Raw genomic sequence first — 15589 nt, forward strand, 5'->3', positions numbered from 1 at the left:
GAGCAGCTTGATTTGCCTTAATCCTCCAGAAGGTCTAACATCTAGGCAGAGCGTAAGAAGGAATCGCTATATCTTTTGCCTGATCCTCTGTCCTTGAGAAATCAAAAGTCACAAGGGCTCTGACGGTGTTTTTGCTTGGCCAGCAGACTTTTTTTAATTAGTTGTCAATGTTTACCATACAAGAATTTCACACACAAATCCCAGTTTCTGGTTTCTCTTGAAAAATCAGAAGAGCTGGCACCATTTGGTTGCTGTCCCTCATGGCTGAGTACTGGTGTAGTGGACAGTTGTGATCCTTATGGCTGCAATCCCCCTCCTATATTCAGGGATGTCACCAGTTCACAAGTCTTGGTGGCAGGCAGATGTCACTTCCCACTACTCAAGCTATATACCTGGTACTTACTAGCATGTGACCCAGGCCTGGCCAATTAGGCATGTCTCCCCACGTTTTTATTTTTATTATTAATATTATTATTTTAATTTTTGGCTGTACCACGCGGCATGCAGGATCTTAGTTCCCAGACCAGGGATCGGACCCGCGCCCCCTGCAGTGGAAGCGTGGAGTCTTAATCGCTGGATCCCCAGGAAAGTCCCTCCCCAGGTTTCTAATGTGGCACTAGCTTTAGGAAGACTCTAGTACAGGAGAGAACTGAATTCTTTCTGACAGCAGACATGGTTAAAGCAACATCCAGTTTGTAGGGTCAGCGTGGGGTGGGCGGGCAGTAGCCTCTGAAAGTCGGCAGCAAAAACAGTTTTCTTACTAGTATCGTTCCATGGAGTAATTTTGACCATGGTTTCAGTTCCACGGCCTGTCTCTGTTCCATTTTCCAAGCCGGGGTCTCCAGAATTCTAACTGACTGTGAGCTAGCCAATATTTCATTGCTACAATCCTTTTCTGCTTAAATCTTTCATGTATAAGCTCTGCCCCCTTGAGGCAGGGCATAGTGTCCAACCAACCCTCTTCCTTTATATGTTAACTTCAGGCTACTTGTAAGACATGTGAGCTTGGAACTCAGGTCTTCTCTCCCTCTTTCTCTTTAAAGTGATAGAGTTTTGTCACTGGGAGAAAAGCTAAAGATCATCTAGTGCAAAGATCGGCAAAGTAATGAGAAAAGTTTCCCAGATGCCCCTTCCCTCCACCACCACTCTTTCTTACATCTCATTGGGCAGAACTGGATCACAGGCTCACACTTTAAGCTAATCAGGGGACTAGGTTTGCTGTGATTGGCTTAGCCTAGGGCAGTAGTTCAACTTTGGCTGAATATCAGAATCAACTGAGAAACTTTTATAATGCCAACTGCCGGGTCACACCCCCAGGCCACATTTAATTGGTCTGGCTGGACTTCTGGCACTGGAATTTTAAAAAATCCTCTGGTGCTTTTAATATTAACCCTCTCTCTAGTTCAGCCCCACCCATTTTATGAATGCCAATACTGAGGTCCAAAGAGATATTAAGTTGCCTAAAGAACTATACCTTCAGTTAATAGCAAAACAGACAGAAGCAAAACCACACACAAATAACATTTACTAGGACACCTTTGTTTTTCCAGAAAACTCATTTTAGTACCCATTCTTTTTCTTAGAAAGTGAAGTCCTGAGGAGCTCGAAGACTAAGAAGCAGTAGAATATAAGGCGGTGGTTTTCAAGCTTGAGCGCATCAGAATCCCCTAGAGGGCTTGTTACAACAGGGAGAGCTGGGCCCACCCCTAGAGTTTCAGATTCAGTGGTTTTGGGGTGGGGGGAAGAATAATGAGCATTTCTAACAAGTTTCCAGGAGATGCTGCCGCTGCTGGTCCAGCGACCACACCAGCCACCACCAGAGTGGCTAAGAGCTTGGGCTATAGAATCACACCATCTTGGTGAGATCCAGTTCTGCCTCTTACACCAAGTCAGAGCACGGGCAAGTTACTTAGCACACCTATGAAATGGGGCCGATAATGATAGTGGCCTGGGTTCACGGCAACAACTGAATATGCATACAGAATGTAAAAGCACTTAGAACACTGTCTGGCCCATAGTAACTGCCTAATGAACATTAGCTATTAGCATTCATTCATTCCTTCATCAAACAATTATAAATTGAGTGCTTCCTTTAAGACGGGCACTGTTCCAGGCACCAGGAGTACAGTGGTGAGGAACTCAAATGAGCTTACAATCCACTGGGGGGCCACACAATAGATGACCTCATAAATATAAGATAGAATGTCACACAGAAGAAATTTGCACTCCAGGCAAACTGGACAGCAAGTGCACACAGTTTTATGAGAACTTGGTCAAGTTTTGTTTGCATCTTCCATCTCAAGGAGGGGGTGACATCATGTTTATAATGCAAAAGCCCCTTAGTAGCATGGCTCTTACCATGGCAGTTGAATAAAGCCCAGTTTATGGTTTTTATAGTAAGGTTCTCCAGAGAAACAGAACCAATAGTATTTACATATATATATTATATTTATACTTATGTTATAATACAAGTATATTTAAATATAATTTATATTTATACTATGTATTATATTTATGTAGATTTTAAAATATTTTTATATTATACACCATACAATAAATATTAATATATCACTATACATTATATATACTATATTTTTTATTTAAAATATATTTTAGATATATTCATATTTGTATATAGATATTTATATAACATAGATATCAAAGGAATTGACTCACATGATTATGGAGGCCAAGAAGTCCCATGATTTGCTGTCTGCAAGTTGAAGACCCAGGAGAGCTGGTCCAAAGGCCTGAGGATCAAAAGCGCCAATGTCCAGGGGGCAGGAAAGGATGGATGTCCCAGCTCGAAATGAGAGCAAATTCACCTTCCCTCTGCCTTTTTTGTTCTATTCAGGACCCTAGTGGATCGGATCACGCCCACCTGCCTTGATGGGAGTTATCTGCTCTACTCATTCTCCCACTTCAGATGCCAATCTCTTCCAGAAACACCCTCAGAGACGCTCCCCCAAAATAATGTTTACAAGCTCTCACAGCATCACTTGGCCCAGTCAGGTTGACACATAAAATTAACCCTCCCCGGCACAGTCACACCAGCCAATTCTTTAGGTTTTGTTTGAGAGGAAACATTTGTGCCAAGTACAGGATGGATGAAGAGATTTCTAGAAGAGAGAGAGAGGCGGGTGGAATATACCAGATGCTTTACCTATGTTATTTCATCTAATCCTCACAGCCATCTTGGAGTAGATATGGTTGGACGAGGAGAGAAGTAACCTGCCCAAAGCTGAGCGGAAACAGTGGTACCCTAGCGACCTGCACAGCCAGTGTCAGGAGGAAGCAGAGAGCAGGGGCACTGTCATATCACAAGCCCCATCTGACCCCCTTCTTCTGACTCCCCAGGCAGGGGCGAGGGTGAAGCCATAACTGCCATCGTGTATTTGTCCTCTGTCCCTCTACTCTGCTCCTAAAACAGGCGACGGTGATGTAATAAGATGCAAGGAGCAGCTACTTCTGAATCAGAACACTTCTGATGCCGGTCCAGCCTCATCTTCTCCCAGGGTTGTTGCCTTTATCAGCATGTTAAAAAACAAAAAACAGGGCTTCCCTGGTGGCGCAGTGGTTGAGAGTCCGCCTGCTAATGCAGGGGACACGGGTTCGTGCCCCGGTCCGGGAAGATCCCACATGCCGCGGAGCGGCTGGACCCTTGAGCCATGACCGCTGAGCCTGCGCGTCCGGAGCCTGTGCTCCACAACGGGAGAGGCCACAGCAGTGAGAGGCCCGCGTACCGCAAAAAAAAAAAAAAAAAAAAAAAAAAAACAGGGCTTCCCTGGTGGCGCAGTGGTTGAGAGTCTGCCTGACAATGCAGGGGACACAGGTTCGTGCCCCGGTCCGGGAAGATCCCACGTGCCGCGGAGCGGCTGGGCCCGTGAGCCATGGCCGCTGAGCCTGCGCGTCCGGAGCCTGTGCTCCGCAGCGGGAAAGGCCACAGCAGCGAGAGGCCCGCGTACCGCAAAAGAACAAAAAACGAAACAAAAAAAAACTTTATTATGGATGTAATACATACTCATTGCTGGGAATACAGACCAGCAAAATAGAAGAAAACAAAAGTGGTCCATAATCCCCTCACCTCAGAAAAAAATGCTAACATTTTGATAACGATTCTCCTCAGTAGCTTGAGATCAGAGGCAGCCTGTCCTCTATGCTTACTGACTAGCCTTTTCCAGTTACACATATTAACCTAAATGGAAGTTACTTACTTATTTATTTGTTTTCGCTCTGGAGTTGTTTCTAGAGGTCGGTCGGTTCTGTAAATTTTGTTGCGTGAAGGAAATGGATTTGGGAGACGGATTGGAGTTGGAGTTGTGCTTGGAATTGTTTTTCAATTTGAAGTACTCACCTGCCAGCTTTGGGGCCAACAAAGTATTTGGAGCCTTTTTTCATACGGCAACTGTATTCAAGAACTGTAAGGGGTGGCCTTGCCTCTCCTGCTCCCGCGCTCGCTGGGCTCGGGACGCCCAAGACGCACCAGAGAGAGGGCAACCCCGGCTAGAACGGCGGAGTTGGAACGAGGCTGACGGCCTGGGCCTCCCGGTAACCAGGCAACAGAGACCTTAGCAACGGGGAGGGGGGCGGGACCGGAGGGGAGGAAGTCGGAAGCCAGCAGCTAAACATCGCGAGAGTTGCGTTTGCGCGCGAACTGTAAGTACGTGGGTCTCGGGGTCACGTCTTGACTGGTCGCGGAGCAGGCAGCTGGGGGAGGCGACAAACCCACCGGACCCAGCGACCTCCGTCACCCTGTCATGGAGACCTCAGCGCACAAGCAGCAGCAGCAGCAGCCTGAAGGGGGCAAGATCAGGAACCTGCCCTGGTAGGAGGAGGCCCAGCAGCCGCGGGGAAGGGGGTCGGCCGCGCGGGGAGGTGGTGGCCGGAGTGGGCAAGTGGCAGGTCCCCACCCCGTCCTCGCCCCGCCGCCCCAGGGTTCGATCGGCACAGGGGTTCGATCTCGTGTCTTCTGACACTACCTTGACCTCCGTGGCAAAATATTATTCTCTCTTGCCAAAATATTCTCTTCTCTCGGTACGATTATTGGTCAGATTCTAAACTAGAATAATATGATGATGATGATGACAACGCTCCCTAGTTAACTTTTATTTAAGTGACTTTCTATTAGATTAGCAGGCACCCTATTAGATGTTGGAATTTTACAGACACTAGGAAGAAGGTACTGTTATTCCAGTTTTACCAAAAGGTTAAATGACTTGCCAGAGGTCCAGAGTTGGAAAATAAGTTTGTATTTGAACCCAGCTGGTCCAGATTCAGAGCTTGCACTCTTAACCATCCTACTCACACAACTGTGTCTTAGTGATGGTTTAAAGAGTGAATGGATTTGACTTGATTTTGGAAAACTCCAAGTTGTTTCTTTTCAGTTTATTGTTATTGTAATAAAAATACATAACATACAATTCACAGTTGTAACCATTTTAAAATGTACAATTCAGTGGCATTAAGTACATTCAGAATGTTATGTAACCATCCCACTATCTAGTTCCAAAATTTTTCATCATCCCAAATGGAAACCCCGTACCCATTGGCAACTCCCCATTCCCCCCTTCCTCAGCCCGTGGCAACCACTAATCTACTTTCTGTTTCTTATGAATTTGCTTATTCTGGATATTTCATATAAATGGAGTCATATGATACGTGGCCTTTTGTGACTGGCTTCTTCTTTTTTTAAAAGAAATTTTTATTTATTTATTTTGGCTGCACCGGGTCTTAGTTGTGGCACACAGGATCTTCGTTGCGGCATGTGGGATCTTTCATTGCGGCATTCGAACTCTTAGTTACAGCAGGCACGCGGGATCTAATCCCCCAGCCAGGGATCGAACCTGGGCCCCCTGCATTGGGAGTGCAGAGTCTTACCCACTGGACCACCAGGGATGTCCCGTTACTGGCTTCTTATATCAGTAACTGATTTCCTTTTATTGCCAAATAACGTTCCCTTGTGTGGCTATACCACCATTTATTTATCCATTCATCTGTTAATTTATATTTGGATATGAGTTCAATTTTGGATTAACTTAGGTGCCCATCCAGGTTGAGATTATAGGCAGACAGCTGGAAAGATGAAATGAGAGCAGTTTTTCAGCACTATTGATATTTGGGGCCAGATATGTGGGGTGTCGCGGGAGGGCATGGGGGTTGTCCTGTGCATTGCCGCATGTTTAACAGCATCCCTGGTGCCTATCCGCTAGATGCCAGTAGTACCCCCCACTCAGCTTTGACAGTGGAACATGTCTCCAGATATTATCAAGAGTTCACTGGAGGACAAAATGGCCCCGGTTGAGAACCACTGTTAAAGGGCTTTGTATCTCTTTCTGTTTTAGTTAGGATATGAAAGGATTCTTTTGCACATAACAAAATGTTCTTGCCTTTATATATGTTGTAATCAATGCTAAATTGTATTTCAGGGTTGAAAAATACCGGCCACAGACACTGGATGATCTCATTTCTCATCAGGACATCTTGAGTACCAGTATGTATCCATGTGTCAGCGGCTGGTATCCTAGTCGAAGGACCTGAATACACTTCTTAGGAATGTTGTCTCTACTGAGTAATAATTTTGAAGGATCTGATTGAGCTTTATGGGATGTGGCTTTAAGAGCTGAGCCCTTCAGATTTTTCATTCCTGCATCTGACCCAGATTTGAACATATGGTTGAAGTACCTTCAGCCCAACTCGGGCCTGCAGTGAATGAGGCAACTCTCAGAGACTGATGGCCTCTCTCTTTCTCCCCCTGACCTTCAGTTCAGAAGTTTATCAGTGAGGACCGCCTGCCGCACCTCCTTCTCTATGGTCCTCCAGGGACGGGAAAGACATCCACCATCCTGGCCTGTGCTAAACAGCTGTACAAAGATAAGGAATTTGGCTCCATGGTCTTGGAGGTAAATGGGAGGTTTACTGTTACTCTCGAACGACTCCAGCCTCTTACCTTTAGGTCTGCTAGTTTTGTTTTACTTTACAACAGTTGCCCTGCTGGTGGTTGGGAAAGAAGGAGACATAAGATGTTTTAATCGCTTTTTCCTGTAATTGACATTTTTGCCTGGACTGGTACAAGCTGAAGGGCAGTGGTAGGACTAGGTGTCTTTCTTTGCTGTTGCCAACTTTACGCAAATCCTCCGTGGTTGCTCGCTTGATGGCTGTCTCCCATGTGCCCCCAGATCCCGTCCGCATGTTGCTCCGTGCTCTCCTTGCCCCGCCCCGGAAGGCTGCGAGCTCTCTTGCCCTCTGGCTCCTGGTTGGGTTTGGCCAGCAGGGGCCTGGCAGGGGTTGGGGAAGGGAGAAGGATGCCTGGTCCTGCCCTGGGGGTCACGGCAGGCCAACAGCTTCCCCACCCACAGGGCACAGCACGCAGCCTTTCCCCCACACACACACCCCACCGGTGCCACTCCCCCACCAACCCCTTAAGACTTGGGGGTGATAATGGGCCCCAGTAGGCCTTGAGGGATTTGCCTAGCCCTTGTGGTTTCCCCACACCTTACCGGCACCTTTTAAAGTATCTCTTCATTTAATTCTCTTCAAATTACTGAATTTGAGTATGCCATCTGTTTACTACTAGGACTCGAGCGATAAACTTAGCTTACGAAATTGTAAATATTGTCTATTGTAAGAAAAAAACTGTTTAACTTGCTTTTGTATTATAGAACCTTGCTGCCACCAGTGTTCTTACTTCATTGTTTTAAAGACTTGGTAACTTCTGGGTTGCTCTGGGTTGTGGTAGCTAAAATTAGCATCATTCTGCTCGTGCCAGAGGCGCTGTTCACCGTGAGCAGACCAGTTAATTATCCCCCGGAGCACGTCAGTGATTTTTGTGCTCAGAAGGGGGAGGAAACACACACGTTGATTGGCCTTTCAGAGTATAATGGAATGATCTAGTGAGTTGTAAGTTTTAAATATAATTGTCATCTTATTTTTAATGATTATCTCTTATCTGTCCTTAGAACTAGAGACCTAGCTTGCTGAGCAGGATTGATGAAAAGGTACATTAATTCACAGCTAGCACACCAACACGTTTTCTATTTATTTTGGCTTCTCTCTTTCACATTTAGCTGAATGCTTCAGATGACCGAGGAATAGATATCGTTCGGGGACCAATCCTGAGCTTTGCTAGCACAAGGACAATATTTAAGTAAGAATTCTTTGCATAATTTCTCTCCCTAAAGATTTTGATCAGTGAGGTGATAGAGTTTAATTTCTTAAATCCTCTCCTTTGCTAGTTTGTAAAAGTAAGGGGAAAAGAAAAAGGCTTTGTCAAAAGCAGTCATGAAAGAGAGATAAAGTACAGGAATTGTGGTAAGACATATTAAAATGCAAATATTAAAACAAAATATTATCTAAATCTATATTAGCAAGTTCTCTGGGGAAGCATTAATTTCATTACATCATAAGACTGGAGGAGCTAGTTTGAATTTAAACAAAAATGAATTGAGATCAGGGTGGATAACTAGGATGGTGGTAAAAAAAAGAAAAAGAGGAAAAAGCAGCACTAGAATAGAATGAGAGGCTACTGGGTGGAAGAAAGATGAAGGTGCCAGAGGACATAATCTAACACAAATACAGAAATTAGACCTCCATGCGCTTTGACCACAGATGCCTGCTTTGGTCAGAGTTCTAGGAGAAATGAACTTCATGAGCCAGGGCCTGATGGCACAAATGTGAAGGTGTAGGTTTGGGCCTGGAAGTCAAAGGGAGATTGAAGAAGGCTTTTTAGGTGGTACCAATTGTTTTCCTAGGAAAGGCTTTAAACTAGTGATCTTGGATGAAGCTGATGCCATGACTCAGGACGCCCAGAACGCCTTGCGGAGAGGTAAGGAGCACAGCCGTGTACGGTGTGTATGGCTGAGGAATGCTTTGGAAGGAGAGTTAGCAACTTTGGACATGAGATAGGACGTGGCTTCTTTTCAATTTTCATTCATCTTCTGGCCCAGCGAAATCTCTATATACCTTTCACTGTGTATCCCACCTGATGACCTAGACAAAAATCTCTATACCGGTGGTTACCCCTTTTAATAGCGTAAAGACATTAGCCTTTTGGGGACTTTTAGGTATGACCAGACACTGGTGTTTCATCCTACTTTTCCGCTGGGTTCAATTTCAGGGTTGGGAATTTGTACTGTTTGATGGGAGGGAATGGGAAGTCTTTCATTTCTAAACTGCTAGATAGGTCTTTCTGCTGTTGGTACCATTAGATACAATATAGCCAGGAAAATAACACTGGAAATTTAGTTGCACTCAGAAAGCCGACATGACTTCCCTACTTGCCAGGAGAATGATTGGGCCAGGAAAGGAGAGTATACTGTGATTTGTTGGTCTTAAAGGTGCAGTTAATTTCTTTGCAAGGACATTCTTAATCTCTCTCATTAAGATTCTGCGGTAGACAGCTAGGAGAGAAGATGATCTTTAGGAATTCTGGGGAGGGGTGGATTGCAGCCCATGTTTAAGAAGCGGAGGAGGAGGACAGAATATCTTCTGGTCCTAGAGGCTTTGGCCACCTTTCTTCAGCATCTTATTCTGTAGAGTCAGTCTGGGCAGATCCCAGCGTGAGAACGTTGGTACCTACAGGTTGAAACTGGTGTCATAGGCATCTCTGAATTCGGGTTAATGCTTTCTCGAATGCTCTAAGGGTTCGAGACAAGGTCCACTGGAAAGTCTGCAAAAAGCCACCCCCCTCCCCCGCCCAGTAGAAGGTGGCACATCATCCGTTTGCCAAATAGGATTTTATGCAAAAGGACAGGCGTACTGGATTTCATATCTTAGTGGAATGGAACGGCAAGAGTGCCGGGATCACAGCCAGTCATGAAAAAGGAAGCATTTTGTCCAGTCCCGTGGACGTGACGTGTGCATCAGCTCTGGGGAGAGAGTGGTTGGTCTCCAGGCTCACCCTCTCTCGCTGCAGTAGCTTTCCCGCTTGTTTGCATTCTTGATTCCCCGCTTCACGTGGCCGTAGGGAAGTTCAGGGTTTCTGGGTCCCTTGAAGCATCAGGATGGACGTGAGGTGGCTCTCTTTTCCCTTGCCAGTGATTGAGAAATTTACTGAAAATACCAGATTTTGCCTCATCTGTAACTACCTGTCAAAGGTCATCCCCGCCTTGCAGTCCCGGTGTACAAGGTTCCGATTCGGTCCCCTGACCCCTGAACTCATGGTTCCCCGCCTGGAACATGTCGCAGAAGAGGAGAAGTAAGTATGTTGAAAAGCAGGGAAAGGGGGGCCTTGGGGACTGGGTGTCATGTAAGGCAGCTACTGGTACGTCTGAAGGCGATAACGTTTGTAAACAACTCGGGAGAGCCTGGCACAGGGTAAACCTCACTGTCTGTCGGCCGCCCTGGTAGCTCACAGACATTCTTCATAAAGGTCATTTGGTTCCTTACTGGAGTCCATCATCCTCCCCTAGAAGCGGTCCCACTTTCCTCCTACTCTTTGTCTTTGGAAACTGCACGCTGCCATGTCCCTCCCGTTAAGAAGCCTGTAGCCTTTCTCAACTAGCAGGGAAGGTCCTGAGACATCACATTCTGCGTGATCAGATGCCAAGCAAGTAGCCAGCCCGAGCTGCTGCTGATTCGACAGGTGCTTGGGCTCTGCGAGCGCAGATCTCGCCAGCACCCTCTCCTCTCCAGAGAACAGAATTCAAAGCTTCCTGCTCAACACAGCAATGCTTGGCCCCAAATGATGGTCTTGCTAGACTTGGACTGGGCTGTGACTACTCACGTGAGGCCCACGTCCCCAGCAGCCAGAGCAAGTTCTGGAGCCTGTAAATCAGGAGAGTATTGTTGACTCCGTCCTTCCCTTTTTTCTCTTTCATTGTTTCAAAGCCTTGATCTTCACAGTCCCATCTTGTCTCCTCGGGGAGCATTTGTGCTCTCAGGGCCTCTATATCCCTCCTGCCTGTTTCCTTGCAGAGTTGACATAAGTGAAGACGGGATGAAAGCGCTCGTAACTCTTTCCAGTGGAGACATGCGAAGGGCTCTGAACATCTTGCAGGTAGGGCACCGCTCCTAGCACATCTCGAGTTGGCGCTTCAGAATACTTTTTCAAGAAAGGCATAAGCAACAGCATGACCGATGTGTTAATTCAGAAATCTGGAACTGGTAAGACATCTCATAGTATGTCATAGATGTACGCCCACCTTTGTGTTTTGATTAATTGAAAGAATAATTTGTTGCAAATAAGGGAAAGATAGGGAAGGACTCTGCAAAGTAACGTAGCCGACAAGCAGTGGCCTCCTCTGATGCGGCCAGCTCTTAGCAGTGTAAAAAGTAGAGGGCTCGAGCTCTCCTGTGCCCACCCGCATTGCTGCCTCCGCAGTTTCCTTCTGACCCTCCTGCAGCTCAGTGGCTGCAGCAGCCGTGGTGACTCTCCCCCTGTCTGCCCAGAGCACCAACATGGCCTTTGGGAAGGTGACAGAGGAGACCGTCTACACCTGCACAGGGCACCCACTCAAGTCAGACATCGCCAACATTCTGGACTGGATGTTGAATCAAGACTTCACCACGGCCTACAGGAGTATCCTTTCTCTTGTCCTTCAGTCAGTGCATTAGGTGCCCAAGGCCTGAACGTGGCCTCACAAGCTCAGGCTGCAGGCAGCACCTACACCCTACTGGCAAGACAAGCGGCTGCACGGGACACCTTTCAGCTTGTCATGGGAGCAAGATGTCTGTGGGGGGGATGGGTACTTGTCTTTCATGCCCCAAGTTGTTCCTGAAGGGCCCTGAGCTGGGTATGGCTTGAAGCAGCTTAACTCTCAGATGGGAGGGAAGCACTTAGACCTTGGGTGGAAGGTGCAGTCATTTTCAAGCAGTTAGTGTTACTCTTGTTTTGCTATGAAATTAAAATCTAGCTGTAGTGATGGAAAGCCTTTTGGGCAATGCATTTGGTTCTGTTCTCTACTAGACAGAGATATCTTTCATCTCCCTTAATGGAGGTGAAAACAGAAAAATAAGAACTGGGGTCCAACACGTGCAACTTCAGAGGGAAGGAAACAGCTGTGTTGGCATGAAAAGCCCTACTTTCAAGTCATTCTCTGCAGTGTTTGTTCAGGAATTTGTTCCCTTTGCCTTAACTGCTCCTCTCTAGATATCATGGAGTTGAAAACTCTAAAGGGGTTGGCATTACATGACATCCTGACAGAGATACACCTGTTCGTGCACAGAGGTAACCTAGGTTCTTCCTCAGTTCAGAAGCTATGCAGAAGGTAGCATGCATTGGGGTTGAGGGTGGCTGGAGAGGGAACGTGACGCTTCGTTTTGGAAACAGAAACAGGAATGAAGAGGTGTAAACCCGGCCCCTCATTTTCAGTTTTGTTTTGGTATTTATTTTTTTTATTGGATTGGCCAAAAAGTTCATTCGGGTTTAAATAAAACTAAGACACATTTTTAATTTTCGCAAAGAACTTTATTGAACGTATTCACTAACTGAATAAACTTTTTGGCCAACCCAATATCTGTGTGTCTGTGTCTTGCTTTTAAAACCTTGTTCCAAAAATACTCTTTTTTTTTTCATAAATTCATTTTATTTTATTCTTGGCTGCATTGGGTCTTCATTGCTGTGCGCGGGCTTTCTCTAGTTGTGCCCAGTGGGGGCTACTCTTCGTTGCGGTGCACGGGCTTCTCATTGCAGTGGCTTCTCTTGTTGCAGAGCATGGGCTCTAGGTGCGTGTAGTTGTAGCACACGGGCCCAGTAGTTGTGGCGCACGGGCTTAGTTGCTTCACAGCATGTGGGATCTTCCCGGACCAGGGCTCGAACCTGTGTCCCCTACATTGGCAGGTGGATTCTTAATCACTGTGCTACCAAGGAAGCCCCCCAAATACTCTTTTGACTTCTAGAATGCTGGGGAAAAACAGGAAAGAAACTCCTAAAGGCTAACTTATTTCCTCCAAGGGTCTGTATTTTACAGCAGTATGTTGGAGTTTGTATTTCTAAAAGGCTATTTTCCCCAAAGAGAAAGGAGGAGGAAGATCTAGCTTCACAAAACCAAAGCAGCCTCAACTAAACCATCTTTAGTTCCACACTTGGTCGTACGTCCTGTACAGAGAATTGCTTCTCTACCTTGAGAGCACATGTTAATCACCCCAGACCAATCCAGTTGGCCCTTTTGGGGGAGAACCAGACAGGAGTGTGTCTTTGAGCTCTAAGTGATGTGCTCTTCAGCCTTGTGGAGAAGCTCTGCCTGTCCGGCAGCCACCTGCAGACACTTAGGTCCACGAACACTGTTCTGCCAGTGCCTTTCCAGGCCTCTCCCTGGCTGGCTGGCATGTGAAATTCTGCCCGAGAACATGGTTGGCTCAGGCCCAGCTCTGCACTTTGTGGATGCTGAGCATGAATCGACTTTGAAAAATCAATTATTTATGTTTTTTGTTTTTTAACATCTTTATTGGAGTATAATTGCTTTACAGTGGTTATGTTTGTTTTTAAAATTGGGACAGCAGGGCTTCCCTGGTGGCGCAGTGGTTGAGAGTCCGCCTGCCGATACAGGGGACACGGGTTTGTGCCCCAGTCCGGGAAGATCCCACGTGCCACGGAGCAGCTGGGCCCGTGAGCCATGGCCGCTGAGCCTGCGCGTCCGAGACTGTGCTCCGCAACGGGAGAGGCCACAACAGTGAGAGGCCCGCGTACCGCAAAAAAAAAAAAATTGGGACAGCAAGTGAGAACTTCGCTTTCACAGTAACTTACAGAGCAGCCCAGTGCTGACAGGGCAGTGTGGATGGCTCTTCCATCTTATGATCACTCTGGGCCCTGCTCATTTTTCTTTTCGGCTACTCTACGAAGACTAAAATGAATAAAAACTATGAAAACCTATGCAATTTTTACCTCCTAGAGGTGTGGTATCTTGAGATCTGTGGCCTCAAGAGGTTAGTCTTACGTATCTGATGTGGAAACTCATACTTCTATGATTTTTTTTTATATATATAGTAGGTAATGACAGAGCCCACTCATTTGATTTTGTTTTTCCCCCAGTTGACTTTCCATCTTCAGTTCGAATACATTTATTGACCAAAATGGCAGACATTGAGTGAGTATTTATTTCCCAGTTTTAATTCTTTTCCTCCTTTTTCCCCATTATGAGTTGTTTCTCCTTGCTTGATTTCAACTGTTTTGTCTAAATCATTCATATACAGTAGAGTTTAGTTTTTGCTGGAATTGAATTATTGAACGAAGCACAGGGAAGGGTGTGAGCTGCTTATGTGAAGAACGTGGATAAACACAAAGACAGGTACAACTCGGTTACGCATTTGAGATAAAGGCCTCTCCTTCGACCTCAGAGGCCTGGTCCACCTTGGTTCCAGACATGCTCTTGTTATGTGGGAAGCCTGCTTCAGTTCAGACATCTAGGTCGTTTGGGGACGGCCAGCTATCCAGCTGTTATTAAGGCCTTCTGGCATACGAAAGCATATTACAGGGAAAGTAAACATAAACTCAATTTTCCACTTTGCCTGCTTCAGTAAACACAGTTATTAGCCCCCAGTGAAGCTGGCAGCTATCATTTAAGTAGACAAAAGCACTAGGTTCAAAATAGATGTCCACGTAAGCCAACTAATTTGCCGTCGTCGGCTTTCACACGTACCAATTAGGTCACTTCTTATCACTACACTGTGAGTAGCATGATTTTGCTTTCAATGGCTGGGCACTTGAAAGGTGGCAAGATGAAATACCAGTGTCTTGCTTTATTGACCACAGAACCACAGATAACGGCAGCCAAACTTCCCAGTGAATTACGAGGAAGGGATTCTTAATTATAATTCCTCTCGATGCATTTTGCAGGTGAAGAAGTAATGCCTAATCACATAAATTTTGCATATCTGTATAGAGCTTGAACAAAGTTAAGTTCAGAACACTGCTACTGGGAACAATTTTTTTTTTAATTTAATATTCCCCCCCGCCCCCAGTTTGAATCAAATTTATAAAGGAGTGTTTGAGGCAACAAAAACATTAGGGGACACGCACGAGATTGCTGCCCAGAATGAACTTCTCTCACCTCTTTCCAATCCTTCTCTGGCCAACTTTCAGTCTGACTGCTGTTGTTCTCTTCAAAAGGCAGCTGTTGTGATATTCTCTCTTCTTACCTTTTGTTTGATTTCTTTTAGGTACAGACTTTCTGTTGGCACCAATGAGAAGATACAGCTGAGTTCCCTCATTGCCGCCTTTCAAGTCACCAGAGACCTGATTGTCACAGAAGCCTAGATGCTGAGGACCACTTGCTGCCTATTCTCAGGCCCAGCAGTGACTGGAGACCAGGGGACACAGTCACCCCCACTTTCGGAAAATTGTTCCAGGCATGGGTGGGCAGACATGTACCCAAAGTACCGTGTTTGTGGCTGGTTGGAGCAGGGATGTACAAAGCAGTTTTAAGGTACAGCTCTCTCACTGCACCGCCCATTTGTGTTTTATAAGGGGGGGGGGAAGTAAAACCTTTTTAGCCTTAAGGCTTTTACCCTTCAGTTGCCTGGGTGATAGGAAATGGGCTACCCCATTTGGAATATCAGGCTTTCAAATCTAATACAGTCCAAGTGTCTTCCAACTCAAGGTAAAAAGAACATCTTCAGAGTTAAGTTTGTAAATCTAATTTGGCGCTACTTTAAA

General features: G+C 46.0%; 1 protein-coding gene across 1 annotated transcript; it reads left to right on the forward strand.

Annotated features, from left to right (window-relative positions):
* Positions 1-4660: 4660 nt before the first annotated feature.
* On the forward strand, positions 4661-15406 carry RFC5 (replication factor C subunit 5). The gene is made up of 11 exons (XM_082852616.1): positions 4661-4825; positions 6426-6490; positions 6763-6899; positions 8064-8143; positions 8748-8821; positions 10033-10192; positions 10912-10993; positions 11386-11515; positions 12086-12163; positions 13967-14021; positions 15094-15406. Exons 1-11 carry the CDS (start codon positions 4758-4760, stop codon positions 15188-15190), a joined length of 1026 nt encoding a protein of 341 aa, XP_082708742.1. The 5' UTR covers positions 4661-4757; the 3' UTR covers positions 15191-15406.
* Positions 15407-15589: the final 183 nt, after the last annotated feature.

Source organism: Leucopleurus acutus, assembly GCF_964270905.1.
Source record: "Leucopleurus acutus genome assembly, chromosome: 13".
Lineage (NCBI taxonomy): Eukaryota > Metazoa > Chordata > Mammalia > Artiodactyla > Delphinidae > Leucopleurus > Leucopleurus acutus.